This window comes from Camelus ferus, chromosome 13, assembly GCF_009834535.1.
Source record: "Camelus ferus isolate YT-003-E chromosome 13, BCGSAC_Cfer_1.0, whole genome shotgun sequence".
Classification (NCBI taxonomy): Eukaryota; Metazoa; Chordata; class Mammalia; order Artiodactyla; family Camelidae; genus Camelus; species Camelus ferus.
The window spans coordinates 23,410,920-23,437,768 of NC_045708.1; the positions used below are offsets into that span (position 1 = coordinate 23,410,920).

At 48.0% G+C, this 26,849-nt stretch overlaps 1 protein-coding gene across 5 annotated transcripts; it reads left to right on the forward strand.

Annotated features, from left to right (window-relative positions):
* On the forward strand, positions 1 to 26,673 carry ZSCAN20 (zinc finger and SCAN domain containing 20). Of its 5 annotated transcripts, XR_004325498.1 has the most exons (9): positions 1 to 79; positions 6,552 to 7,078; positions 11,404 to 11,590; positions 12,021 to 12,097; positions 12,391 to 12,475; positions 13,906 to 14,592; positions 15,686 to 16,114; positions 16,699 to 18,092; positions 19,524 to 26,673. XR_004325498.1 is itself a non-coding variant. In XM_014551964.2 (8 exons), the coding sequence occupies exons 2-8, from the start codon at positions 6,662 to 6,664 to the stop codon at positions 17,955 to 17,957; spliced, it is 3,141 nt and encodes a 1,046-aa protein (XP_014407450.1). In that variant the 5' UTR covers positions 1 to 79; positions 6,552 to 6,661; the 3' UTR covers positions 17,958 to 19,500. The 5 variants fall into 5 exon arrangements, 4 of the variants coding, with proteins under 4 accessions (XP_014407450.1, XP_014407451.1, XP_032351758.1 ...); XM_014551964.2 differs by lacking the exon at positions 19,524 to 26,673 and having other exon boundaries at positions 16,699 to 19,500; XM_014551965.2 differs by lacking the exon at positions 19,524 to 26,673 and having other exon boundaries at positions 15,689 to 16,114; positions 16,699 to 19,500.
* Positions 26,674 to 26,849: the final 176 nt, after the last annotated feature.

Here is a 26,849-nt window from a genome sequence, read left to right on the forward strand (position 1 = left end):
GTTCGGACTCCGCGTCCCAGCATTCCCCGCGCGCGCTCTGGAGCACTTCCGCCCTGTTGTGAAGTGGGTGTCTCGGTGGGTGAGTCCGGGTGGCGGGGCGGGGGCAGCTGAGACTCAGGCTCTGGGCTGGAGACTTAGGAGGTGGTGGTGTCACAGGGGGCCGGGGAAGGTGAGAGGGGGAAAAAGAAGCTCTTATGTGGGGCGGGGGTGGTGAGGGGCGGTCAGAGGATGAAGCCTCCGGAGATGGAAAGGGTCACAGAAGGGTCGGGGATGAGGAGGGAGATAGAAGGCCCTAGGAGGGTCTTAGAAAGGTCCTTAGGTGAGGGGACCGAGAGAGGTTCTGAAGGTGGAAGGGTCTGGAGAACTCATCGGGAAGGATTAGAGGGTTCTGGGGCCCTGGCAAGAAGTGAAGATAAGAGGGCCTGAGCTTCAAGCCCGACGTTAAAAATAGTGTTCCAATCTCTACCTGCTCGTCTAAAACGACCGTATCTAATTTGATACCCCCTTACACTTTAATGATTGTGACCTCTGGAACCCCGTGGGTGGGACTGGCTGTTGTGTTCCGCCCCAAACCTGCACCTCTTTCCTTCTGCCTAATGGAAGTGAACGGTTCCAACATCCACTTAACCCAGGCGTGCTCTGAATCCTCTTGCATTCTTCCACATCCAGGTATCTTCACATCTTTCAATTTCCTTAATGTATCTTGAGACATTTCCTTGTCAAGGTTTTTCTGAAGCCTATACCTTTTCACCTCCCCAGCCTGGACAAACACATTGTAGCTCCTGTGATCTATTTAACCCACAAATGAGATGAGGCTTTCTACTTTAAAAACTTCATTAACTCCCATCACCTATCGAATTAAGTGCAAACACCTTAGCCTGACATTCAAGACCCTTCATGAACTCCCTTTACAGCCTGATCTTCCTGCTGTCAAGGTTACTCCCATACCTTGGGGAGGCTGTTTGGTTTTTCACTATTACACCTGGTGTTCTCTCTGCTTAGAGTACACTTGCCTCCCCGTTTTTTGCCAAGAGAACCATTCTTTCTTCGAGAACCAACTCAAATGTTAACTTTGTTCATTTAAGTCACCCTGTACCCCAGGTCCCAGAGGCCTCTTTTATTGCATTTGCCACATTCGATCATAATTATCTGTGACCTTTTTTTTTTTTCTGTCCTTCCATTATACTGGGAGCATCTCCAGGACAGGAACAGTTTCTGAGTCACCTCTATTTCCCAATTGCCCAGCCCAGAGTAATAAGTACTTGATGTAAAACAAGTAACTCATTAAATACTTGATGAATGTGTGAATAAAGACCATCCCTGTTGAGTTTTGCTTTACCAGGCTTGAAGACTGCTATTTCCAGTGGATTTCCAGGGGGATGAGCTTGTTAGTCTTCTCCTGCCTGTCAGGGCTTCAGTGATTGAGTGCCTCTGGGAGGGTAAGCCAGGGGTGACAAATACACAGAATATGTGCTGGTACTCCCCCTCCTGTGTCTGGCAGTCACATCTTATTGGTCCCAGCACATGTTCCCATGGGATTCAGAGTCCTTAACCCAGCTGACTGAAGTTGGTGCTTTAAATGAAACCCATTTGCTCTCCCTGGTTTAAGCACTTAAGTATAAGATCAGGCTGCTGTAAGCAGTAGCCTGGACTATCAGCCAAGTTAGCCTGATAGGCGTCGAGAACTCCCAGTTTCTTTCTCTTTGGAGGTCACAGACTAGTCTTGGCCTTTCCAGTGGGACTGGGGCAGATCTCCATCCCACTGTTCACTGGGCTCCCATTCCTCATGTCCACATCCATATTCACTACTGCAGGAGCCAGGATGCCCCTCAGCTTCCCTGTATTTATAAAGGGATCCTGGTTTTGATGGCAGATCCCTCATTGCTGAGGGGAATGTGTCCTTTCTAGGCCTTCCTGGATACTGGAAGAGACTTTTGAGATCATTTAGCTGAAAGGTTCCAAAATGACAGCTCATGCTGAATGAAGCCTACCATCATGCACTATTTGTTTATTTACTTAATTTTTAAAACTTTTATTTATTTGTTTTTAATTGAAGTATAGTTGATTTACAGTGTTGCATCATTTTCAGATGTACAGCAGGGTGATTCAGTTATACATATATATACTTTTTCAAATTCCTTTCTGTTATATGTTATTACAAGATACTGAATATAATTTCCTGTGCTATACCGTAAGTCCTTGTTTATCTATTTTATATATAGTAGTGTGTATATGTTAATCCCAAACTCCTAATTTGTCCCTCCCCACAACCCCTTTTCCCTTTGGTAACCATAAGTTTGTTTTCTATGTCTGAGAGTCTGTAGTTTCATAAATAAGTTCATTTGTGTCATATTTTAGATTTCACATATAAGTGCTATCATATGATATTTGTCTTACTCTTTCTGACTCACTTCACTAAGTCCATCCATGTTGCTGCAAATGGCATTATTTCATTCTTTTTTATGTCTGTGTGTGTGTGTATTCCACATCTTTCTCCAGTCATCTGTCGATGGATGTTTAGGTGCTTCCATGTCTTGGCTATTGTAAATAGTGCTGCTGTGAACACTGAGGCATCATACTTTATTTAATCCTCATGGTGTTTGAAACAATTTTGAGTTGGTTGCCATCATTTAGAAATCCAGAGTTCTAGCTTCTCCTGGGAAAATTGGAAGGCCTGGGAACAATGGATCAGTGTGTGTCCTGGTGCTCTGTAGTTAACCTCAGTCTCCACACCACTCATTTACTCATTTACATTGCCTGGGGCCCATAGCTATTTAAATTCGTAGCTACTGATTCTTGCTTCCCTATTTGCTCTACTCCCACGTTACTAATGGGGGCACCTGGGGCAACTGCTGAGTAGGGTCAGGCAGCTGCCAAGGCCAGATGACCTGTCCAAAGTCACACAGCTGGTAAATGGCAGGAGTGGAACTGGAACCCTGAACTGCTCATTCCTGCCTTCCTGTTCTTTCCACTTTCCATACCATCTTCTCAGGAGTTCGGGTAACTGGAGACCTAGAGGAGGCTCTATGGGATGGTTAAGAAAAATGACAGGAGGAAACAAATCTGGGCTTAGATCCCAGCTCTACACTTGCTGGTTGCAGAACCTCGCATGAACCTTCTTCACAGAAGCTCAGTTCCCTATATGTAAATTAGGGATGTAGTGAAGTCATACCTTACAGGATAATTATATTCTATAGTCAACACAGAAGGTGAAAATCACTTTTAGCCAAAAATCACAGCTTGAAAATCCTTGGCAAAGAGCCATTTAAAAACCAATATGCTGTCTTTCAATAAGCTGATAGCACAGCCAGATTTTCTTGGTTGAATGAGAGACGGAAGAGTTGGCTTGTGTTTAGGGACCGTGAAAGACACTCTGCTCACACTCAGTGGACACTAAGAGCAGCTTGGGAGAGCTCGACCTGTCTGGGCACCAGCAGAGTCATGGGTGTCATCACCACATGCTCTGGAATGACATAGATTGAATGGGAATGACTGCACTCTTTACATTATATCTTTTCCTCTTTTTGGGGTCTGTATGTAGTGTGATGCGTGTAAGTTACAGATCAGGGTAAGGCAACTCAACACCAAGCGCTCTTCAGTTGCTTGCCTGGAGGATTCTGTGAGATTGTGAATGTAGCCAGGCACCGCAGGGGCACTCGGTAAATGGATACTCTTTGAGGTTGCTGATCCTAGTGGGCCCCCGATATTTCTGGTAGTCTCAGGACTGAGGCATGCCCTTGTGCATTTTGCCTCTGTCAGCTCTGTGTGAAGTCTGCTGACTATGTTGACCTCCCTCTGTGGATAGACTGCTGTTCATATCTGTCTAAGAGAAGAGGAGAGACATCTTTCAGATTGTATTTGAAACTAACCTGTGGGACTTTCAAATCTTCCCAGAAGGAAATACCTAATATTTGAGACCCTGGACTTTGTGCCCAGTGGGACTGTTAATTGCCTGTTTTTGTGTCTGTTCTCTGCGCAGGAGCATACACCTCTTTGCTTGCTTTATCGACTGTCTCTCTGTTTAGATGGTAACTTTGATAACAGTGGAGACTGTCTGTCCTAGTTACTGTTGGCACTCTAGCTCCTGGTACAGTTCAGGGTCCATAGTGGGACTCTGCAGATGACCAGTGAATTTGTCTTCATATGAGACAGTGATGCAGATATGTTTGGGCTAGTGCATGATTAAGGGTGTGGTTAAAAGAGAAATTAAATTTCACCAAAGTTTCATTCTTTAGCTCAGTATAAATTATGGATCTTCCATAGCCCATTAGGCTTTGATGTACCTGATTTACTGTTTTAATAAAAGGCAAAACTCCCAGTGGCCCTGCTATTTATCAGACATGGGGTTGGGCACTGTGGATACAGAAATGGGTCAGATACAGTACTGGCCCTAGCAGTACAACCTAACAGGGCTGTCAGATGTAAGAACAGGTAACCATAGTAGTGTAGGATATCACCTATGTTAGAGGTATGTGCCAAGTGCTTTGGGAACACAGGGTTAGGGGAAGTGATTCTTGAAGAGCAGGGGTGAGGGGCTGGGCATGACAAGGTCAGGTCAGGAAACTCTTAGCAGATGAGGTGACATTGAGCTGGTAGCCGAAGGATGAGCAGGAAGTTGCCAGGTGGCCATGAGTTGTGTCCTAGCCTCTCCCTGTGTGTGTGTGGAGGTCTTTAGGACAAGCCTTCATTTTTCATCACTCTTGCCTTGTTTCCAGACAGCCAAGTCACATGGCCTAAAATCAAAATTCCACCCTCCCTCCATTCTTAATTCAGCTGTGTCCTTCCCACTTGGAAGCAACTAATAGCCTCCTTTGAGTGGGCATTTTTAATGTTATCTGTATTTGTTACGAGTGACACAAAGAACCCATTTTTCCAGAGAACCCAGCACGAGTGTTGTCAGAGTCTTCATTGTGTGAAAGAAGCAACCCTCGGCATTCACTCAAGAAGCATTTACTGAGAGCCTCCTGTGTTTAGTGCACTGTGCTTACTGTGGGCTGGGGGAGGGGAGGGGTGTGGAAAAAGAAGTGAGGAATAAGCTATATTCTTTGCCCTCGGTGAGGCTGTCATCTCTCCGGGGACACACGTGTCCACACACCCCTCTAGGACAGCGTGGAAAGTGGCAAGTGTCACAGAGATGGAAATAAAGAGGAGAAAAGAATTCCTTCTGACTTAAGCAAGAAGATAATTTATTTTTTTTAAATCTAGAAAGGGATTAATTATAGTTTTTGCTTCATGACCCATCACCATCATCCGTTGACATTATTCCATTATTTCACTGTTCATCAAGTGCTTCCTCTGTGTGCCCATCCATGTGCTAGGTCCTTAGGAAGCTTGTGATCTAGTGAGTGAGGTAATTACCATAAAGTGTCATCAGGGTAATGGTAGAGAAAATCTAAGGTGGTATGGAAGCCTGTGGCTGAGGACTGAATTGTTTCAGGGCACGGGAAGGGCCACTTGGAAGAAGTACACTTTCAGCTGACGCTATGGGATGAAAGGGAGGAGACTGTTCCCAAAGGAGATGGTAACGTGAGAGAGGGTTCGGAGGGCAGCCCGACGCTGGAGCTGCGAGCCGTGCCTGAAACACCCTGATGGGTGGGAGCGTGGTCATGAGATGAGATGGAGACTAGGGCAAGGCTTGCCCTTTATCCTGAGGCAATGGGAGGTCCCTGAAGGTTATTAGCCGCGACCTGGTCAGATTTTGATCTAGTCAGGTTGTGCAAAGAATGGACCAGGTGATGGGATGAGAGGAGTGAAGGCAGGGACATGAGTTAGGAGGCTGATGAAGTGAAAAGCATGATGATTCCTTGGACAAGGTGGTGGCACTCGGGGTGTAGGTGCTTAGAAGGCCAAGTAGACCCAGCTTGGTGGTGAGTAGATGTGGGGGATCTTGGAGAAAGATGATGCCCCGGTTTCTGGCCTGGGTAACTTGGTGGGGGGTGGTGCATTTGTTGGGTGAAGAATTCCAGAAGAGGGACAGGTTTGCAGGAGAAAATGACGAATTCAGTTTTGACCCATTGAGTTGGAGATACCTAAGAAAGAGTCAAATGGAAGTGTGCTGTTGGACTTTGGGGGTCTGGAGACAGGTCCTGGCTAGAGTTTTGGGAGTCATCAGTTTAGAGATGGTCAAAAATGGCAGATGAGTGGGATGACCAAAGGGGAGTGTAGAGTGAGAGGGATTTTGCAGGGAGAGCACCCTTAGAAGAAAGCTTAAGGGCCAGGAAGAAAGGCTTTATGGAGGGGGTGACATTTGGAACACAGCTTAAGGGAAGGTCAGACTTGGGACACGTGTAGAGGCTTTGCTGGGACCAGATCATGGAAGCCTTGATACCCAGCTAAGGCATTTAGGGCATCCTGCAGGATTCAGTGCCATGCTGTTTTCCTCTGAGGTGTACTGGCTGCTGGTTTTGGTGGCAGATTGTGGGCTAACTTCCTGCTTATGGGAAAGGGCCTCTCTTAGCACCCCTGCCCCCTGTGCAAAGCAGTGGAAGGTGTGGGGAGAGTGAGATTCCTGGCCCTCCTGCTTACACTATGCCTTGTCTTTCTGCCTTCAGAACCTGGGGGAGCATTTCCCCTCCCAGGAGCCCCTCGAAGGACACACTCCAGATGCAGGAAGACGTTGGACCAGGACGTCCCAGCTGAAGGGAGGCGTCTGGGAGAGACCATGGCTGTATCCCTGGAATGCCAGGCCCAGGCCTCTCCCCGGCCAGAGCCTGAAGAACTCCTGATTGTGAAGCTGGAGGATGATACGTGGAGATCAGAATCTCAGCCCCGGGAGAAGGGTCATGAGCCTGTCCCCGGCCCCGAGGCCTCCCGCCAGCGCTTCAGGCAGTTCCAGTACAGGGATGCGGCAGGACCCCATGAGGCCTTCAGCCAACTCTGGGCACTCTGCTGTCACTGGCTGAGGCCAGAGATCCGCCTCAAAGAGCAGATTCTGGAGCTGCTGGTGCTGGAGCAGTTCCTGACCATCTTACCCCGGGAGGTCCAGGCCTGGGTACAGGCACGCCACCCCGAGAGTGGAGAGGAGGCGGTGGCCCTGGTGGAGGATTGGCAGCGAGAGGCCCAGGCTGCAGGGCAGAGGGTGAGGCTGATGGTCTGTTCTCCAAGGAGCGGGTCCAAGGCAGTGGGGCTGTGACTAGGTTAATAATTGCCAAAGCCACCACAATAATACATAGTAATAATGGTAATTATTATTATCAAGTACCTGACATTTGTTGAACACTGCTATGTACCAGGCACTGTTCTAAGTGCTTTCCATGTATTAACTCATTGAATCCTGTCAACAGTTTAATGAGATAGGTACCGTTACCTTAATTTTAGTGATGAGGAAACAGACAAGGAAAAGATAGGTAATTGCCTCAAGGTCACTGGCTTCTAGATGGTAGAGGCAGGATTTGGGTTCAGGCAGTCTGACTCTGAAGCCAGCATTCATAACCACTGCTCTAAGCTGCCTCCCAGTACCGTATTCACAGTACGTTTGATTTGTATTGTGTTTTATACTTAACACAATCTTTTTATGTATGTGGTCTCTTTGGATGCTTACAGCAATCATGTGGGTAGGTAGAAATAGCATTATTGTCCTGATATTTTAGATTAAACTGAGGCCCCCTAAGTCAGGTGGCTCACAGGTCTCAGTCAGTGTGAACCAGAGCCTAAACCCTGATTCTTAGGTTCCAAGTTCATTGTTATTTCTACTATACGACAAATGCCTCATCTGTGGACCATGGGAATTGAAATACCTCTGAGTCATGGCTCAAATGAGATATTAACTGATATTTATTGAGCACTCACTGTGTGTCAGACACTGTTCTAAGCTTTCTTTACATATTGCTCATCTAATTACTCAGCAACCCAATAAGGTAGATGCTGTTTTCATCACCATTTTTCCAGTGGGTAAACAGACTCGGGTAAGTAACTCGTCCAAATTTATGTAAGTGGTAGAGCTGAGATAAGGAAAGTGAATGCATTGTGGATTTAACATTCACAGTTTAAACAGTTTGCAAGAGGCCCTAAAAACCCGTGGTAATAATTTATAATTTTGCTGTGACATACATTTTGAATCCTGCTTCGACTCTGGTATGTGTAGAACAAGTCCTTCAGGTGACTGTGGGCTGAGCCAGCCTCCCAGAACCTTTATCTTGACATCACTTTGTTGCTTCCACTTATAATATAGTCAATAATTCTTGTGGTATTATACTTAGTCACATTTCATTGGGGGAAATCACAGGTTTGAGAACAAACCCCTTGCTTGTTGCAGGGGTTTCCTCTTTGTTGTTAGAGGTAAAGGTTTATATGGATGTGAGACTAGGGGAAGAAAGATTTATGGTCTTTGGCTTTGCTTTTTGAATTCCTTTACAAACTGATTAAAGACACAGAAAGCATAATATTTAAAGTTACAGAACTAAATAGGAGGGAGTATACCTTATTTTAATATACCACCCCAGCCTCCCAGATTAATTCTTTTAAAGAAATCAGCTATTTATTATAAGTGGCAGTGGAAACAAATGGACATCTTAGGACTTCAGAGCTGGAGGGTGAAGAACTTGAAACCCAGAGATAAGAACTGACTTAAATGAAGGTCTTTATAATTCTTCATGTGTACAATGAGAAGGTTGGACTAGACCCAAAGTTCTCAAATTATACCCCTGTGAACTGAGCAAAGGTTGAACTCACTCTAAAATTGGAGGGGAAAAAAAGTAATAGAGTCTTCTCTATAATGTATTTTTTTCCCGTGACTTTTATTTTTTAACTTTTCTATCTGCTTCTCAGTACTCAGAAATGTCAGAACAAATGGATAAGTAGCAAAGAAGGTTGTTTTTTTCCCCAGGCACATATGTTGTTGCTTGTGATCTTACATTGCAAGGTTAGTTACATTCACTGCAGGTAAAATTTGTCCCCAAGTCTTAGTAGTGGAATGAAATAGATTAAATATGTTCCTCAGAGAGAACCACCACCTGAAAAGGGTTGCTGCTTACTGGGCTAAATGACCTCTAATTGAAAAAAAAAAAAACTTTCAGTTTTGCTATTTTGTGATTTTTAGCTTGTTTATTCTGTTGTCACCCTCTTGCACAACCCCTCTCCCCATCAGGTGCCTAGGCATTAGAGAAAAAAAAGAAAAAAGGCTATTTTCTAGAGCAGTTTGAGTTTCGTAGCAAAATTGAACAGAAAGTACAGATTTCTTATTTGCCCCCTGCCCCCACACATGCACAGCCTCCCCCACTGTCAACATTCTTTTCCGGAGTGGTCCATTTGTTACAATCCCTGAACACTGTTATCACCCAGAGTCCATAGTTTACCTTAGGGTTCACTCTTGGTGCTGTATATTCTGTGGGTTTGGACACATGTGCAATGACGTGACTACATGTCATTTGTATTGTGGATACCACCATTACGGTGTCACGCAGAATAGTTTCACTGCCCTAAAAATCATCTGTGCTTTGCCTGTTCATACCTCCTTCCCCCTCTAACCTCTGGCAATTACAAAACCACAGATCTTTTTACTGTCTTCATAGTTTTTGCCTTTTCCAGAATGTCATATAGTTGGAATTACTGTGGTAGATAGCATTTTTCAGATTGGCTTTTTTCAGTTTGTAATATATAATTAAGGTTCCTCCATGCCTTTTCATGTCTTGATAGCTCATTCGTTTTTAGCGCTGAGTAATACTTCATTGTCTGGATGTACCGCTGTTTATTTGTGCATTCACCTACCGAAGGACATCTTGGTTGCTTCTAAGTTCTGGCAATTCTGAATAAAGCTGCTGTACACATCTGTGTACAGGTTTTTGTGTGGTGTACAGGCATTTTTAATGGCTTCTTAATTCACCCTCACCCTGGCCAGTAGCCTGCTGATTTTTTGCCTCCTCATCACCACTTGAATCTACATCTTTCTGTGTCCACAATTACTATCCATGAAGTCAGAATCTTGGTTTAGGTGTAGCAGTAGTTGGAAAAGCTAGGGAGTGAGGATTACTGTTGGGGCTCCTGCAGAGTTCTACAGACTATAAAATTGTAATTATAACAAAGTTAATTTTTTCTTGAGCACAAAGTTGTTATTTTTTTAAACAAAATGTTGATGAGCAGATGTCATTTCTCTGTGAACCACACGGGACACTGATAGGTCTTCTCATTTGGAATGGCTTTTGATGTGCATGGCCCAATGATAAAATTCCTGTCTGTGAGAGTGGATTTGAGTTTTCAGATTGGTCAAACGATTTTTGGAGTGAAATTTGGCAAACTCAATAATAAAGTTTGAAAAAGATGGATATTATATGGGGTAAAAAAAAAGATTCAGAGCAATGTATATAGTTGCGACCTTTTGTGTAAAAATGGGGAAGAACAAGACTATGTATTTTTAGTTGCTTATATATAAAGAACCCTGAAAAGACGCAGAAGGACAGTGGTTTCCTGTGCTGAGGAGTCGGGGGAGACACTGGGCAGGTGGAATGGAGACAGGTGGGGATGGGGTGTTTTCACTGATTATATCCTTGTATATTTCCCATTTTTGAACCATGCGAGTATTGAAAATACCTACTGGAAAAAAATTGAGGTACTTTTTTTTTTTTAGAGTTAGGTGTTTCTGTTAGGCAATAAAATTGTTATATTGTTGGGATTTTAGGGCCAGGAAATAACATCTCAGCCTTATACCTCTGAATTTGGAATCAATTTTGAGACAGAGATAAGATATTAGCCTTAAGATTGATAAAGCTGAATGGGGCAATGTTAGCTCTTAACTGATTATTTCCTTTTATTATATATCTATTCTGTATATCTCCAAGTACTTTTTTGCCTGTACTTCTACACTGAAATTAAAATTGCCAAGTGTGTTTTCTTTTTGAGTTACAGCGCCTTGCCTCTGTGTATCCTTTTGTTTTAAGATCAGGTGTGCTTTTCTGAAAAGCGCATACTTTTATTTCATTTTAAAATTCCATCTACAATTCTTTGAATTTTCTTTGCCTTTCAGCAGGAATATTTAGAGCATTTACATTTAGAGTTATAGTTGTATCAGCTCTTGTGTTTTTCTTTGTCTTTTAATATATACCTGATTAACTTTTATTTTTTTTATAACTTAAAAACTAAACCTGTTTTTTTATGTTTAGAGATTTTTTTTATGCCACAGAAATTTTACATAAAACATTTCTGGATCATTAAGAGATAAATTGAGTAGTAGTGGCCTCATTTAGACACTTGTCTAGCCTCTCTGTGTTGATCATGACAGTATTTATTTGGTGATATAAATGCTAGTCGTTTACTGAAGTCAGTCTAATGGCTTTGTCGTCAAACTTCAAGCCATTTTTAGATTTTAAAAAGAGCCTGTTAACCTTTGAACCACAGTTGTACTCAAAAGAACATTCCCTGCCCTACCAGTTATTGAACTTACAGTTGGGAATTTTGGCCGTCTATGTGTAGGAACTGGAGTTGTGTGCAGAAGAGACCAGGTCCTTAAAGGCAATGAAGGAATCTCAGAGCTTCCAGCTGGAGCCAGCAGATCACTGGCCAGAGGGACAGTCCCAGAAGCAGTGGGTGAAGAATCCATATCCTGACCTTCCTGAGCATCTAGACACCAAGATGGCACCACAGCCCTTGAAAGAGAGTGGTGAGTACCAGGAGCCAGGGAGGAGGGGTGACGGGTGGGGGTTAAGGAAGGGTGCACGAGGAGGAAGGATGTGCAGAATTCAAGGCAAGGGTTAGAGGAGTGTGTGAGGGACACCCTGAGAAGGAAGGCCAGTAAGCGTTGTAAGAGAAGGTGAAGCCCCGGTGGTGGTAGCACACCCGCCTGAGCTGAGTCATGTCGCAGGTTCAGGCTGGAACTGGGGCAGACTGGTGCTCACAGGAGTTCAGGGCTGACATCTCACAACGACTCAGGAGCTGGATACTCTAGAAGGGAAGTGAAAGTGGAAGTCTGCACTGGCTACCGGGAAGGGCTCAGTTTGATCCAAGCAAGGCTTTCGGAAAGCTGGACCTCAGAGGGAGGTGGTTTGTGGGGAACCAGAGTTTGGGTTTCAGAGCTGTTTTCTCTTCCTCAGCTGTCCTCACTCCCCGAGTCCCTGCTCTCCCAAAGATGGGGAGTGTTGGAGATTGGGAGGTGACAGCTGAGTCCCAGGTGAGCTGCTCTTTGTTCTCCCTTTCCTGTCATTCTTTCTCCCGTGTTCTTGTCCCTGCTCCTCTCCTCTCTCTGTGGCCCGCCCTCAGCAAAAGGGCGTCAGGTGCAGGGCGTTGGCCCCTGGCCCTCCACCCCCAGAGCGCTGGGCCTCTCCTTGGTCATGCTCCTTGTGATGCTCGCCTCACACATGGTTTCACTGTGCCCATTATTATCTCTCCTGGGGCCTGGGGGGACTCCCAGGCTGTTTTCAGGGGTCAGTGACATTTGAGGTCCTTCTGTCATACATCTCACAGGAAGCCCTGGGCCCTGGCAGACACACGGAGAAGGAGTTCTGCAAGGACCCCGCCGGAGACAACTATGGGAACGGCGTGTCCCTGGGTAAGGAAACAGTGCCCTCTGATAAGAGATTGTCGGGTTTCTGGTACACTCCATTCCCAGGGAGTGTTTCGTCACTCCCTTGAGACTCGTGGCTCTGTGAAGTCTCTGGAATTTCAGACCTAGGAGGGAGCCATGCTCTTTGTGGCCAACACTGTGGAGGCAGGGAGGGCGCGTGGGAAGTGGATAGAGGCTGGCAGGCTGGCGGCCCAGAGCCTGCCCTCTTGGGGCTCGTTCTCTTCATTTCCTCAGTACATTCACCACCGTCCTGGGGCTGTGCCCAGCCTGCCGTCCCAGAATTCCAGTCTTCTCAACATCAAATAGGGTCCATCTCTCGGGCAGATTCAAGTAAACTAAGCCCATGAGTTTGATGTATTAAACCACAATGAGAAATAACTGTCACAGGGCTCAGAATACTTGACTCCCACATGACCAGCACGGACCCCTTTCTCTGTAGGTGCATCTCCAAAGGAAGTCAAAGAATATGAACATTTCCCCGTGGAGCTGGGGTCAGTGAGAGGGGAGTTAGACGTGAGAGTGGGATAAGGTAGAAGAGACAGCAGTAGGTCTGACTTGTGGCAGTAAAGTAGGATACTAGGAGCTTGTTGGCTGCTTGCTGGGCAGCGTGCCCTTTTTACACATGATGAAAAGTATGCCCTTCTTACACGTGATATCTGGGGAAAATCGTGTTCAAAGGAACCACCTTCGGGAAATGCTGAACTAGATAATCCTTACGCCTCTTTTAGCTCTAAACTCTTTTCATCTAGTTTCCTTCAAATATTTATTTTAATTAAAGGCTCCCTATTGGAAGGGTTAGGGCTGGGAGCTCCTGGGACATCTGTCCTTTAAACATAGCTAAGTATTTTAAGAACTAAGGAAATTTATTTTCTCATGCGATTGGCAGTCCGGAGGAGAGCATGCTTTAACCACAGCACAGATGGGCTCAGCGACCTGGGTTCTTTCTTCTCTCTGCTCTGCCATCCTCTGTGTCAGCTCCATGGTAAAGCTATTTGCTGTCACAGTCAAATGGTAGATGCCAAAGGCAGTAGAGGCCTGACATTTCTAGCAAGGGAGACACACCACCCACACAGATACACACACAAACGTTTCCTCCAATCATTAAATTTATTCTGATTGGGCCAGTTTAGGGCACGTACCCATCTGTGGACCAGTACCAGTTACTCTTTTGTATGATATATTTCATCACACAAATGTTCAAAAAAACATATGAACAAAGCAAGCAGGTCAGTATGTTTCTGGTGAGGTTATGTCTAGTTTCCTCTCCCTCTCCCTCCAGACCTTTTGAGGGATTAGCATGGGAATTCCTCATTAGTTTCTTGCAGGAAAATGATGTATTTCAAGGACATTTTAGACAAACACTTGGCACAACAGATCATTTCTACGTAATCATTTCTCTTCTTCCTTTTGTGTAGGAGTTCCAGTTTCAAAACCAAACATCCTGTCCCGGAGGGAGCAAGGACCAGAATTTTGGGGTCCAAGGCTTATAAATTCTGGAAAAAGGATCCCTGCAGATTATAGCTTGGATCCTGAGCAAACAAAGTCAGCTCAGGCAGTGGCCTGGAGGGACTCCAGGGCCTGGGAAGAATGCCAACGGTGGGACGTGGAGGACGTGAAGGTGTCAGGTGTACACTGGAGCTATGAGGAGACTAAGACTTTCCTGGCAATTTTAAGTGAGTCTCCTTTCTCTGAAAAACTCCGGACTTGTCACCAGAACCGCCAGGTATACCGGGCCATTGCGGAGCGGCTGAGGGCACGGGGCTTCCTGCGGACCCTGGAGCAGTGTCGCTACAGAGTCAAAAACCTCCTCCGAAATTACCGGAAAGCCAAGAGCAGCCACCCACCTGGCACCTGCCCCTTCTATGAGGAGCTGGAGGCCCTGGTGAGGGCTCGGACAGCCATCAGAGCCTCAGATGGCCCAGGAGAGGCTGTGGCTCTCCCCAGGCTGGGGGATAGTGACGTGGAGGTGGATGAGCAGGAGGAAGGGGGCTGGGAGCCTGAGGAAGCAGCTGAAGACTGTAATGGTGATGACCTGGCCACTGAGGAGTCCATCCAGGGGCCGAGGATTCCAGGAGGCACAGCTCTATTCCAGAGTCGTATTGGTAAGAACATGGGGGGCATTAATTGGATCCATGTTCTAACCCTCTTAACCAACCAAACCTCTGCTTTTTGAGTTCAGGGCACAGATTGAAAGGCTGGATTGATCCTACGGGACTAAGGTCACCTTCAAACTCCTACTCTCTTCTCCTGTGATCACTTCACCCTGATGAGTTTTCTTAATTATAGAAGCAAACACTTTTAAAACCTTAAGGGACCTTAAAGAGCTAATTCAGTATTTCCCAGTGTGTCACTGGTAGTTTGGGGGTGATCACAAGTGTTACATGAGTGAACTTTTAATTTTAATGTGTATGAGCACATCAACCTGTGATGTCACAGCTAGTGAAGTTAGGTAAAGAAAGATACTGAGTGAAATATTTAATAGATACAGCAGAAATCATGACAGTAGGTACTTGAACAGCTGATGCTGAGGAAATACCCAGTCACTGTGAGAGTGAGAACATCGGAGTCCGGGCTGTGAAGGGTGGTGTGTGAAGGTACACGGGGATCAGAGTCCAGGGCTCCTGCTTCCAGCTTTATGTGGTTTTCCCTCCACCATGCTGCCTCCCAGGCTGCATCATTTACCTGCAGGGGAACTGAAAACAGACCACCTCCTTTTCCTCCTTCTGCAAAAGAGGAAAGGGTATCCTCAGTTGGACTCTATTACAAGCTTATCTGAAGTCCATTTGTGTCTTAGGGATTCTCAGTTCCCATGTTTGTTAAAAGGAAAATTCATAAAGTAAGTAGAGGACATGTACTGAATGGTTATAAAGAGAGTCTCTTGTATCTCAGTTACAGGCCTTTCCCTCAACCAGTCAGCTGAAGCCCGGGGGTAGGTCACCTTGTATAATACGACCACTTAAGTCCTCCCCTTTGGCCAAGTTTCTTAAGCATTAATAGAACCTCTTAGAAGGGAGTGGGGGTGGGGGTGGGAAGCCTTGAGAAAGAAGGGCCTGTCCTTTGCTGGTGCCCCAGGCACCTAGACAGTTTCTGAAGTGTCTTTGTTCTAGGTGTTTAGCAGGGCAGGTGACCCCGATCCCTGATGACCTAGGCAAGTCTCATCAAGTCTCTCAATTCTGAACTCTTCACTCCTGACAGCAGGTGTGCACTGGGGCTACGAGGAGACCAAGGCCTTCCTGACCATTCTCAGTGAGTCCCCATTCTCTGAGAAGCTGCGCACCTGTCACCAGAACAGCCAGGTGTACCGGGCCATTGCAGAGCGGCTGTGTGCACAGGGCTTCCTGCGGACACTGGAACAGTGTCGCTACAGATTCAAAAACCTCCTTCGAAGCTACCGAAAAGCCAAGAGCAGCCACCCCCCGGGGACCTGCCCCTTCTATGAGGAGCTGGACTCGCTGATGAGGGCTCGGACTGCAGTTAGAGACACAGGGACTGGCAAAGAGGCCGTGGGTCTCCCTACTTCTGGGCAGAGCAGTACCGAGGCTGGCAACCAGGAGACCTGGGGTGAGATGGCAGATGAAGATGCCATCAGACCTCCAACCCCCAGTCCTAAAACCCCAGACACTGGTAAGCTTGAAGCAATTAGATGTCCACAAAATCTGCAAGCATGCAGACAATGTGGGAGCCAGGCTTATTATCTTTTCTCTGAACTAAAGGGGATAACAGAGTTGAATTAGAATCTATGCTTTGCTCAGATTATCCCATCTCTAGCTTAGTGCAATCCTCCAAGTGAGGCAAGTAGTCAGGCTTAGATTTTACTTGGACTCATCTAGGCAATTAGAGAGTTTATTCAATCTCATATGACACAGGATGTACTGAATGTACTAGAAGAAGGCAGTATTCATTGTTGACTAATGTGATGGGGTAGTTAGTTGGCCAGGGAGACTGACTGGCTGAGTGCTTGGGCTGGGGCTCAGGGCTCCCAGGTGGGGTTAGCATGTCCCAGGCTCTGCTCTGCAGCTTTACAGGTGAGAAATGCACGTGTGCACCAAAACTCGATCAGTTTCATGTTAGTCACATTTATAAGATGTGTGATGTAAGATATACACACACATTCAAATTAGCCGAATTCCCGAGACACAAGATCCAGATATGTAAATAGACATTCACTAATGAAGGAACAAGAACTGCATTTCTGTCCACTTTTCCAGGTTTTGAGATGAGGCATGATGATGAAGACCAGATTTCAGAGCAGGACATTTTTGAAGACTTGCCTGGAGCCTTATCAAAATGTACTGCAGAGGATGATTGCTGCCCTCACGATTGGGAGGAAGACAGTGAAAATGAAAATGAAGGTAAAGGGCAGTGGGGAAATCCGTCCCGGGCACAGTGGGAAGAATGTTGTTCTGAAGAGGACCTAGAAAAACTCATCGACCATCAAGGCCTGTACCTTGTAGAGAAACCCTACAGGTGTGACACGTGTGTGAAAAGCTTCAGTCGGAACTCGCAGTTAATCGCCCACCAGCGGATACACACAGGTGAGAAGCCCTACAAATGCCTTGAATGTGGGAAGAGCTTTAGTGACCGCTCCAACTTCAATACCCATCAGAGGATCCACACTGGAGAGAAGCCCTACAAATGCCCTGAATGTGGGAAGAGCTTTAGCGACCACTCCAACCTCATTACCCACCAGAGAACACACACACGGGTAAAGCCCTATAAATGTGGAGAATGTTGGGAAAGCTTCACCCAGAGCTCAAACCTTCTGAAACATCAGCGGGTCCACTTGGGAGGAAATCCTGACCACTGTAGTGAGCCTGGGGAAAACTCTGGCCAAAGCCCATCCTTTAGTGCTCCCTGGAGGAACTCAACAGGGGAGACATCTCCGGAACAACCTCAAAGTGCCAGTAAGAACTTGAATTCTCCTGGACCGCAAAGCACCAACTCAGGGGAGAAAGTTTATCAGTGTTCTGAATGTGGAAGAAGCTTCTCTAAGAGCTCTGCCCTCATCAGTCACCAAAGAATCCATACGGGAGAGAAACCCTACGAATGTGCCGAATGTGGGAAAAGCTTCAGTAAGAGCTCCACGCTGGCCAACCACCAGCGAACCCACACCGGGGAGAAGCCGTACGAGTGCGCGGACTGTGGGAAATGCTTTGGGGAGCGCTCCAAGCTCATCACCCACCAGAGGGTGCACACGGGGGAGAAGCCCTACAAGTGCCCCGAGTGTGGGAAGTTCTTCCGTGACCGTTCCAACCTCATTACCCACCAGAGGATTCACACAGGAGAGAAGCCTTATAAGTGCAGGGAGTGTGGGAAATGCTTTAACCAGAGCTCCAGTCTTATTATTCACCAGAGAATCCACACTGGGGAGAAACCCTACAAGTGTACAGAGTGTGGCAAAGATTTCAACAACAGCTCCCACTTCAGCGCCCACAGGAGAACCCATGCAGGAGGAAAGGCCTCGTAGGAGATACCTCCCCCCACAGCAAAAGAGAGAAACTCAGATTTAAATCTCCCAAGATCCGAAGACGTACGCTAGAAAGAAGCTGTCCCAATTTGTAAGCTTGATGTGTACCCGGGATGTTATCTTGGTGTAACCCAGGTAATTTGGAAGTGAATTACAAATGCTAAGGATCCAGATTTGAAGGCACTTTTCTTTAGTGTAATGTGTTTTTATCCTGCAAAAAACCCACACAGAGTCCTCAGGCTGTCCTTATATTTTCTGTCATGTAAGAGCTTTATCAGTGTTTGAGCCAAACTGGTCACTTAGGGGATTACAGGTAAGTCAGTGGTCCTGAGCAGTGATTCCAGACCTCCTGTGCCTTCACACCGTCCACTTGTCCACACGCCCCATCGGTGTCCGTCAGCAGATTCTCATCTGGCGCAGTTTTCAGTTGGGGCGTAACCTTCTGGGAGAACTTTGAGACCCCCGGTGAGAGGAGCATAACTGAGACTCAGTGGCCTAGAGCAGGCCGCCGTGAGCTCAGCAAAGGGGTGGGAACAACAGTGACGTCATTTCTAAATCGTTATTGATAATTGCCAGTTAGCCAGCATTTATGGAGCTCTTCCACAGGCTCTGTGTAAGCACTTTATACACATCATCTCATGTACTCCTCACAGCAGCCCCAGGAGGCACTCATATTTCCCCTGGTTCCCGGAAGAGGAAAGTGACTGGCTCGGGTCACATGTCTGAAAGTGGCAGAGGCGGGATTCAGCCAGATCTGTCTCTAGGGCCCGAGGTGCTCACCGCTATGCTGAGTCCCCTTCGACATTAGGGCAGGTAACTCAGGTGCCAAAGCGCTTTGTAGACCACGCTTCCTGTTAAAATTTCTGATGAATTCTCCTTTTATAAATATGGACACCGAGAATCCCAAAAGACTGAAGGACTTGGGATGTTCCAAGTTGGTGATGTGCTTTGAGCAAGGCTGAGCTGTCATCAAAGCACGGGATGTGAATTTCCATCTTCACAATAATATGGATGAGAGGCAGAGGTGGGCGGAGATTCGGAAAAATATGTAGCCAAAGTGATGTTTCTTCTAATGAGTTACTGCTTTGGCTGAGGAAGTGGGGTTTTTAAGAATTCCCCTTTTGTCTAGGGGTCAGTCCTGCTTCTTGTTAAACTTGGCTGGATCATGGGTTAAACCTTAAGAAACCTGGGTTTCCTCGCCAGTGCTCACGCATCCATGTGTAAACGTCTGTGTCCTGGTCCTTTCCCTCTTCTTTGTTCCTGGTCCCCACCCCAGGACAGGCAGAAGGGAGGTGGGGGAGTTGGTGTGTGTGGCGTGCCACGGAGGGGGCTCTGAACACTGTTCTGCGTTCCGGGTTCGCGGTGCAGCTTTACCCTGAGCCGTCTTGTCCCAGGCCCCCCCGGTGCTTTCTAGTTGGCTGTGAAGACCTGCCTCCAACACGGACAGGTTCAGTCAGAACGACTCACACAGGATGCTTTTAGAAGTTTGCAGCAGTTTGGCCTTCAGAATTTCTCCCTAGTAAAGTTTAAAAATGTTGACCAACAACTCTGGTTTCCATTTTAAAGGCAAATCCCTCTCCTGACGCCCGCCGTGATGCTGGGATGCCATTCATAGCCTGGCTGTCTCATGAACTCAGGAAGCACCTAGTAGGCAGTAGATGTGGTGGCACCTTAGAGAATGGAACTTCCTGGTCGCATGTGAGGAAGTGAGTGGAGATTTGCACTCCCACAGAAGGTGATCACTCCTTAGCCCCTCCCTCTGCTTCCCAGGAACCAGCTCCCCTGGGATCACTGCCTGTCACCTGCTCACCTTTCCTGGCTCACACTGTCTCTGAGGAGCAGGGGCGGTGGGTGAGCCCTGGCTTCGAACCAGCAGATGTCAGTAACTGCAACAGTAAGATGATGGGGAGGTACCATGTGAGCCAAGAGGAAGGAACCTGAGGCAGGGGACGGTAGGTCCAGGGAAAGGCACGGTGGTGTGGAAGAGCATGGATTCAGGGTCAAGGCGGGGCTGTAGCCTCCTAGCACTACTTGGGTGTCAAGTGGGCAGTGGGGAATAGTAGGAGCTGAGGTTGTAGGGGTGCTGGGGCAGGGTCACCGAGGACCTTGTGGCCGAGGGGGGTGTGGTCACATGTGCATTGTTGAAATCTAATTCCTGAAGGCAACGTGGATGTGCTGCACTTAGGACGACCTGTTGGGGCACTGCTGCAGTATTCCAGCTAAGAGCGCGGGTCTGGACTAGCGCCGTGGTTACGCTGAAGAGGAGGGGAGGATTCGAGGGGCTTCACTGGCAGCACTGAGGACAGCAGGCACAAGCTGGAGGCCCAGGGTGGCTGCTGGAGCCTGCCGTCTTTCAGGACTGGGGCCATGAGGAGGAGGTGCAAGGAAGGCAGGAGGGCAGGAGAGAAGTTTAACTGGGGACATTTTGAACTTGAGGTGCCTTAGGGATATCCAAGAGGAGACATGCAGCAGGCATTTGGCTACCTGGGCCTGAAGCTGAGGGAGGTTAGGACTGGAGAGTCGTCTGCATGCATGGCTATTAAATTCATGAGGAGGGCAGGATGTTCAAGTTCAAGTCATCGAAATACTGGGCCTGGGACAGAACTTGAGAAGCAGCACGTGTAGAGGAAGATGCCCCTCGCAGGATATGTAGACCACTCCCCAGTCTCACGCCCCCGCACGCTCCAGTCAACTTTTGGACACTGCCTCAGTGGCTGCTGACATCTGAATTCTGAATGTAGTCCTGGATTTTCTGGAACCTTCCCTGTGGAAGCCAAGCTGAGCTCTGTGTAGAAGCGAGATGGTAGCCCTCTCCCCAGCTCAAGTGTCACCCATTCCCCGCCTCTTGGAAGTGTACTAGTGTCTCATGTTCTCAGCTGAACAGTTTTGAGGTTTATTCCTCCCATCTCATAACTGGTGACTGTAGGTTCAGCCGTGAGATGGAGGGCAGTGTGGGCCCGGGGAGAAAATGGCCCAGCAGGACCTTCTCTCCTTGTGGACCTGACTCTTCCTTCGGTGGCTTCCACTCCTGGGGCCCGGCCCATCACTGTGCTGGGGCACCCAGACAGCCTCCCGCAGATCTCTGCTGCTCGAGTACACTGACATCTGGCTTTACACGTCCTGAGCTTTGTTACAGTGAGTCTGCCCTTGGGAAGTAGGTCCACTCTGCAGGACGGGCAGTTTCTCAGCCTGCGTGGCCACGGGTCAGACCCTGGTCATGGGAGATGGAAGCAGTGAATGCTGCTCAGAGAAGGTGTTACGTGTGAGCTGCATCCCCTCCCATGATTTCTGTACCCTCCACCTGGGGAGGGCGTTGGCTCCTCAGAGGTGACTGAAAGGCACCACAAACACTCATTCCACGGACTCATCAGCAGGCAGCAGACCAAAGCTACGGGCAGGGAAAGGTGGGCCACTTGACATACCCAGTTTTTTTCTTCGGCCTTGGCCCCAGCACCTGAAGGCATGGTCATGGCTGCCTCAGCCTTAGTGTCCCCACAGCCCCCGTCTGAAGGAGCGTAAGGTAACCAGGGTCCTGCCTGTGCTGGAAATTGTAGCTTCTGGGACTGTGGGTCCCTGGGTTCGCCTCATCCTGGTCTAGGACCCCTGGTCGGGATAGCCCTCCACCTTCAGGCTGCAGAAAAGGGTGCATCTGTAGTCACTTTGTGGAGATGAATAAGACCGTTTGGGGGCAGGGACGCAGAGGTTTTGAAGTAGTGAGTTTGGTGATGTCTGGAGTGGGTGTGGGTGGCAGGTGGTCTCACGTCTCCCAGGACTCCCTGGGTCTCTACCCCAGATTGGGTCCCAGGCCTGCTTCTCTGTTCGCTTCGTTCACTCTGTTCTGTTTGCATTTTTTTCTGCTGTGTACATGCTTATAACTCCCAGGCTGCCTGCTGGCCAGTCCTACTTGGGTCACTCTGGACCCCTCCAGCCCCACACCCACCTGCTGCCGTCTCCGGCCCCCTGGCCCACCTGCTCAGCCCGTGCATTTACGTGCACACTCGGTGGCCCACAGAAGCCTCTGCACATCCCCAGTGAGGTGTACATGCTTGGACTTGGAACAGACGTAGTCCCCTAGACGTGTTCTCCCTTCTAAGGGCATTTTCCAACTGGGCTGTGATTGCCCAGTGGCCTGGGAAGTCCTTTTCTGAACAGACTCAGTTGGAATTCACCCAGTGAAACACCCCATTACCTCAATTGAAACCACCCTCGCTTTGGATGTCCCTCAGCCCCCACCTCTTAGCAGCAAACACCCTCTTAGGCCCCTGCCCCAGTCTGTTACTGGAGGTTAGTGCTACTGATAGTGGGAGGTCTGGAAGGCAGGAGAGGTGGGGCTCAGGCCGGGCCTTGGAGTCTGGGTGACAGACGTTTTATGCTTCTTCCCTTGGCCCTTGGCTGGTTCTCTCTGCGCACCCCCAACACCAGTATTACCCTGAGTGTGCCTTTAACACCACCCCCCTCACTCTGGGTTTAGGCAAATCTGGAATCACCTCCCAGTGCAATTTTCTGAGGGTCAGGTTTCTCACCCCACTGTCCCTTCCCCTAGCCCACACTGCAGCAGAACAATGACCTCTGCTCATCCCCGGCAGGTGCCTCGCTCACCTGGTCCCGTCAGAAGCCCCAGTGACCCGATCCTGTGCTACTGGGAGGGAGAGGCAGAGCCCCTCTTCTCTCTGTACGCGGTCAGCCCTCCCATGTCTCAAGGCTCAGAGCCACTTTGCTCTAAGAGCCACGTGGTTAAGTCCAGGCCAGAACCCAATTAAGCATTTGGCCTACACTCACTAGAATAGGGATCCACGTAGACATCGAGTTTCTAATCAGGCTAGCGGTTCTCCTGGCATGTGAGGATGATTCTGATCTTGTCTGCCATTCCATCATACTTCTTTCCAAAGTCACGTTTATTTTTCACATTTCATCATCGTTTCATTATTTCAGTCCGTAATCTTGCCATCAAGAGGGTGAGGGTCCTGGGAAGGAAGACAAAGAAAACGAGTCTACCTCTTGGGCTGGTTCTGGACCAGTGTTACGGGTCCGTCTGAGAGCCAGCAGGCGAGGAGCCACAGGCGGGGGCTGATAGAGCTGTGGGCACTGAAGTCGCTGGGGCTGAGGGAGCCCCACTTTGGTGCCAGGTGGCAAACGTGACACGGAGAGGAAAGGGCTCTTCTCCCTCCTTCCACACAGGGCACGGCTTGGCTTTCATGCTTTGGGGAGTTCGTGGACCACAAAGGAGCGCCTGCGCATTTAGAGGTGGGGTGTCAAGGGGGTGCCTTGGGGGCCGTGGTGGCAGGCAGACTTCACCCAGGGGGCCAGGCTGGGAGAACCTTCTACAACCAGCGCCTGGTGAGGGCTTGGTCATGATCACATACGAAGTCCCCGACCAACCCAACCCCACTCCTGAAGTTTCCCAGAAATAGATGGAGGGGGGGGAGGCTACCTGGGCTCAAGGTCACGTTAAACCCACCTGGCACATCCTGGGAAGGGGGAGGGAAAACAGGTGTTATCTCAGGGAACTTTCTTGAGCAACTGATTTTCACGGAAACCAGACATTTGTGATCGATTTTTGTCTTAGTGACTGTGGAATTAAAATGGATTAAATTTTGGCCCCTAGGAGGCTCAGAGATTTAAGGTCCAAATCTAGAAACAGAACTGGCTCTTTTGATTTACCATTTGTGCATCCACCCCGCCTTCATTTTATTTGACTTTGTTTTCACTTCTCCATCCTTTATTATTTCTTCTTCCTATGAGATTTTGTATCTTTTAACACTAGTCAGATCCTATTTTGGAATGAAGTGGCTTGATAAATTAATAAATTATACAAATTGAACGGCAAAAAAAGGAACTTGTTTTGGGTTCTTCTGGCATCTTCCTGGTTACACCAAAAGCACGGAGGAAAGCAGGAGGGGAAAAGTGAGGGGGACACAGTGAGGCTGTCGGGGAGGCTTGGGGCTCAAGATCTCACGCCCCTTGTGTTGGACTGGCATCTTCCTTTCATGTTCCCTATGGCTCTTCAGACATGAGTGGATATTGCAACCCAGAGTCATTGCCTTTTGTCTATAACAGGCGGTTCCTCAATCTGCTGGCCTTCCTCACACATCTTTGCTTTGATGTGTCCCCCAGGATCTCTGTGCTAGGGAATCTGAGGTATCTGGGACCTAAATAACATAAGGATGAAAGGATGAAAAGAAAAGGTGTTCCCAGGGGGCTGAATCCTACCTGACTCTTCCGATCTGCTTCCCAGTCCGGGAGGAGAGCTGATACACTTTGTGCTGGAGAAGGAGGTGAGTGCTGGAGGGTTTTTATGGGAATTCTTTCCCCTCCTTCCTCCACCCACTCCCCTTCTGGTAACATTCAGAAGACACTGTAGCTCAAGGTTGAGGTCTCCTTTAGAAACTTTTATTCTTTCATCCTTGTTGAATGGGTTATAGGCAACTTTGCCTTTTAGAGTCTGATATCCTTGAATTCTGATTATGAGTTAGAGAAAGAGTGATATTTCAGAGTTTGACGTGACTTTGATCAGAGGCCACAGGAAACTGTTTCTTCCTGTAGGAGTCAGAATCTTAAGTGGAAGCTTAGTAGCGGTTGGACTGAGTGTACTGATGCTCTGTTCATCTTGGGACAAAGATGAGATCTGGGAGAAAATGAGTCATGGTCTCCCTGAAGGAGAAGTTCCAGCTCTCGCTTACATGTTTTCATGTAACTCCTATCTAGCAGTTGCTCCAACAGCGAGCAGATCCACAGGGCTTGCTTTCCTGGGACAGAGGCCACAGACAACTCATTGTCATTCTCTTGCTGTTAGCAGGGCCCAGAGGTCAGTTTCAAGCGTAGGGTCCACCAAGCCTGACCAGCTGGAACAGGAACTCTTTAATCAGTTTCGACAAAGAGGCAGCCAGTGCCAGCGTTACCGAGAATATAACACTAGGAGAGAATCCTCACCTGCAGGAGATGCCTATGCACTGGGCCGGCTCTCTGCTGGCCCCACGTCCACAGGCTGCTGGGTGCTCCTGTTGCCAGAAGTTCTGGGCTGAACCAGGAATCCAAACGGCAGGGCACCTGGTCCCCAGCTAGGCAGTGGGAGTCACCAGGTAAGAGCCTGACATCCTTGGGGAAGAGGAGGTGTGTAGGATCCAGTAGTTTCAGGGCTCAGGCAGCTTGAGGAAGGGGCCAGGTCAGGGTCAAAGGAAGGACTGAGAGCCGAGAAGGGAGCGAGTCGGAAGGAAAGGGAGCATATGGGGAGGGCAGAGAGGCAGAAAGGGGAGAGGAGCAAAGGGGGAGGCTGAGGAGGAGGCAACCAAGTTTGGGAGAGAGGAAGGGCAAGAGGTAGAACTTGGGGTTGGCTGTCCTGTGTGTCCCTGAGTGAGGTGGGGGGTGGGGCAGGTGGAACAGAAGAGGGGAGAGAAGGCATTGGAGCAGGAAGAGGGGGAGGGAAGTGGGGAAACAGAGGCGGCTCCTTCATGGTTCCCAAGTTAGAAATGGAGGGCTGGGCTGCTTGGGCCAGTACTCTGCACCCTCCCCCTCTTCCATTCTCCCATGATCCAGACTCGATAGTAACCAAGACCAGGAACCCTGGGCTGCGCTGTCCTGTATGGTGGCCACCAGCTACAAGTGCCATTGAGCCCTCTAAAGGTGACTAAGTCTGAGCTGAGATGTGTTGAGATGTGTAATATATACACCAGATTTTGAGCAATTCTATGAATAAAAATGTAAACTATCTCAATACTTTTATTTTGGTTACATCTTGAAATGATAATTTTTAGGATATATTGGGTTAAATAAAGTATATTAGTAAAATTAATTTCACCATTTCTTTTTGCTTTTATAACGTGGCTCCATCCAGTCAGTGCACATGCAGCTTGCATTCGTGGCTTGCATTGTATTTCTGTCAGACAGCATGGCCCTAGGGCATTTGAACTAGAAAAGACGCCCCTGGAAGTCTCATTTTATAGATGAGGGAATTCAGTCCCAGAGGCTTGTTTGTGGTCACCAGACACACACAGCAGCTCTTGGACGAGGATCCAGGTCTGTTGATCCCCACTGGTGCAGGGCCTTCTCCTTGGCTCAAGCTAGTCAGACATGACCAGGCCTGTGCCCAGGCATGAGGTTGCCCCCTGCGTGTTGCATGAGAAACATGAAAGGCAGACCCGTTGCCCCCACATCTACCTCTTTTGCAAGACTGGAACCTTAAGTGGACCCATTATTGCTCTTGTTGGGAAGGCCACTGAATGATGGGCCGTGTGCTCCAGATAAAAACAGTAGTAAACCTGACCTCCCCAGCAGGCAGAAACTGAGCATAGCTGAGTCTGGGTGCTGGGGACTGGGAAGAAGCTTCTGAAGATGAAATAAACTGAAGGAGAGAAGTTAAAAGTCACAATTTCAGCCTGTATGTCACATCTCAGTTTTCAAAATCTTTTCAGAGTTTATCCCATTGAAACCTACTCATGGGAAGATTTCGAGGGAAAATGTTACACCCTTTTTCCAGGTAAGGAAACTGAAACTCAGCACAGGACCTTGTCCAGAAGTCCCCAGTCCAAAGAGCAAACACCCAGCACAGCAGATGCCTTTCAGTCAGGCTTCCCACTGTTGCTTCAGTGCTCCTTCCACTTGGTAGCCAAGAGCCAGATGGCTAGGGTACCGGGCAGCAAAAGGAAGGCTGCTGGCCACTAGTGTGTGCTGTGCCCACTGTCTTGGCCCCAGGAAGGAAAAAGAAAGAATCGTGGGTACTTCCAGTCAGGACTTTACAATGTTCATTTACTCTTTCTTTTTTAAATTGAAGTATAGTCAGTTTACAATGTTGTGTCAATTTCTGCTGTGCAGCGCAATGCTTCAGTCATACATGAACATACATATATTCCTTTTCATATTCTTTTTCATTATAGGTTACAAGATATTGAATATACT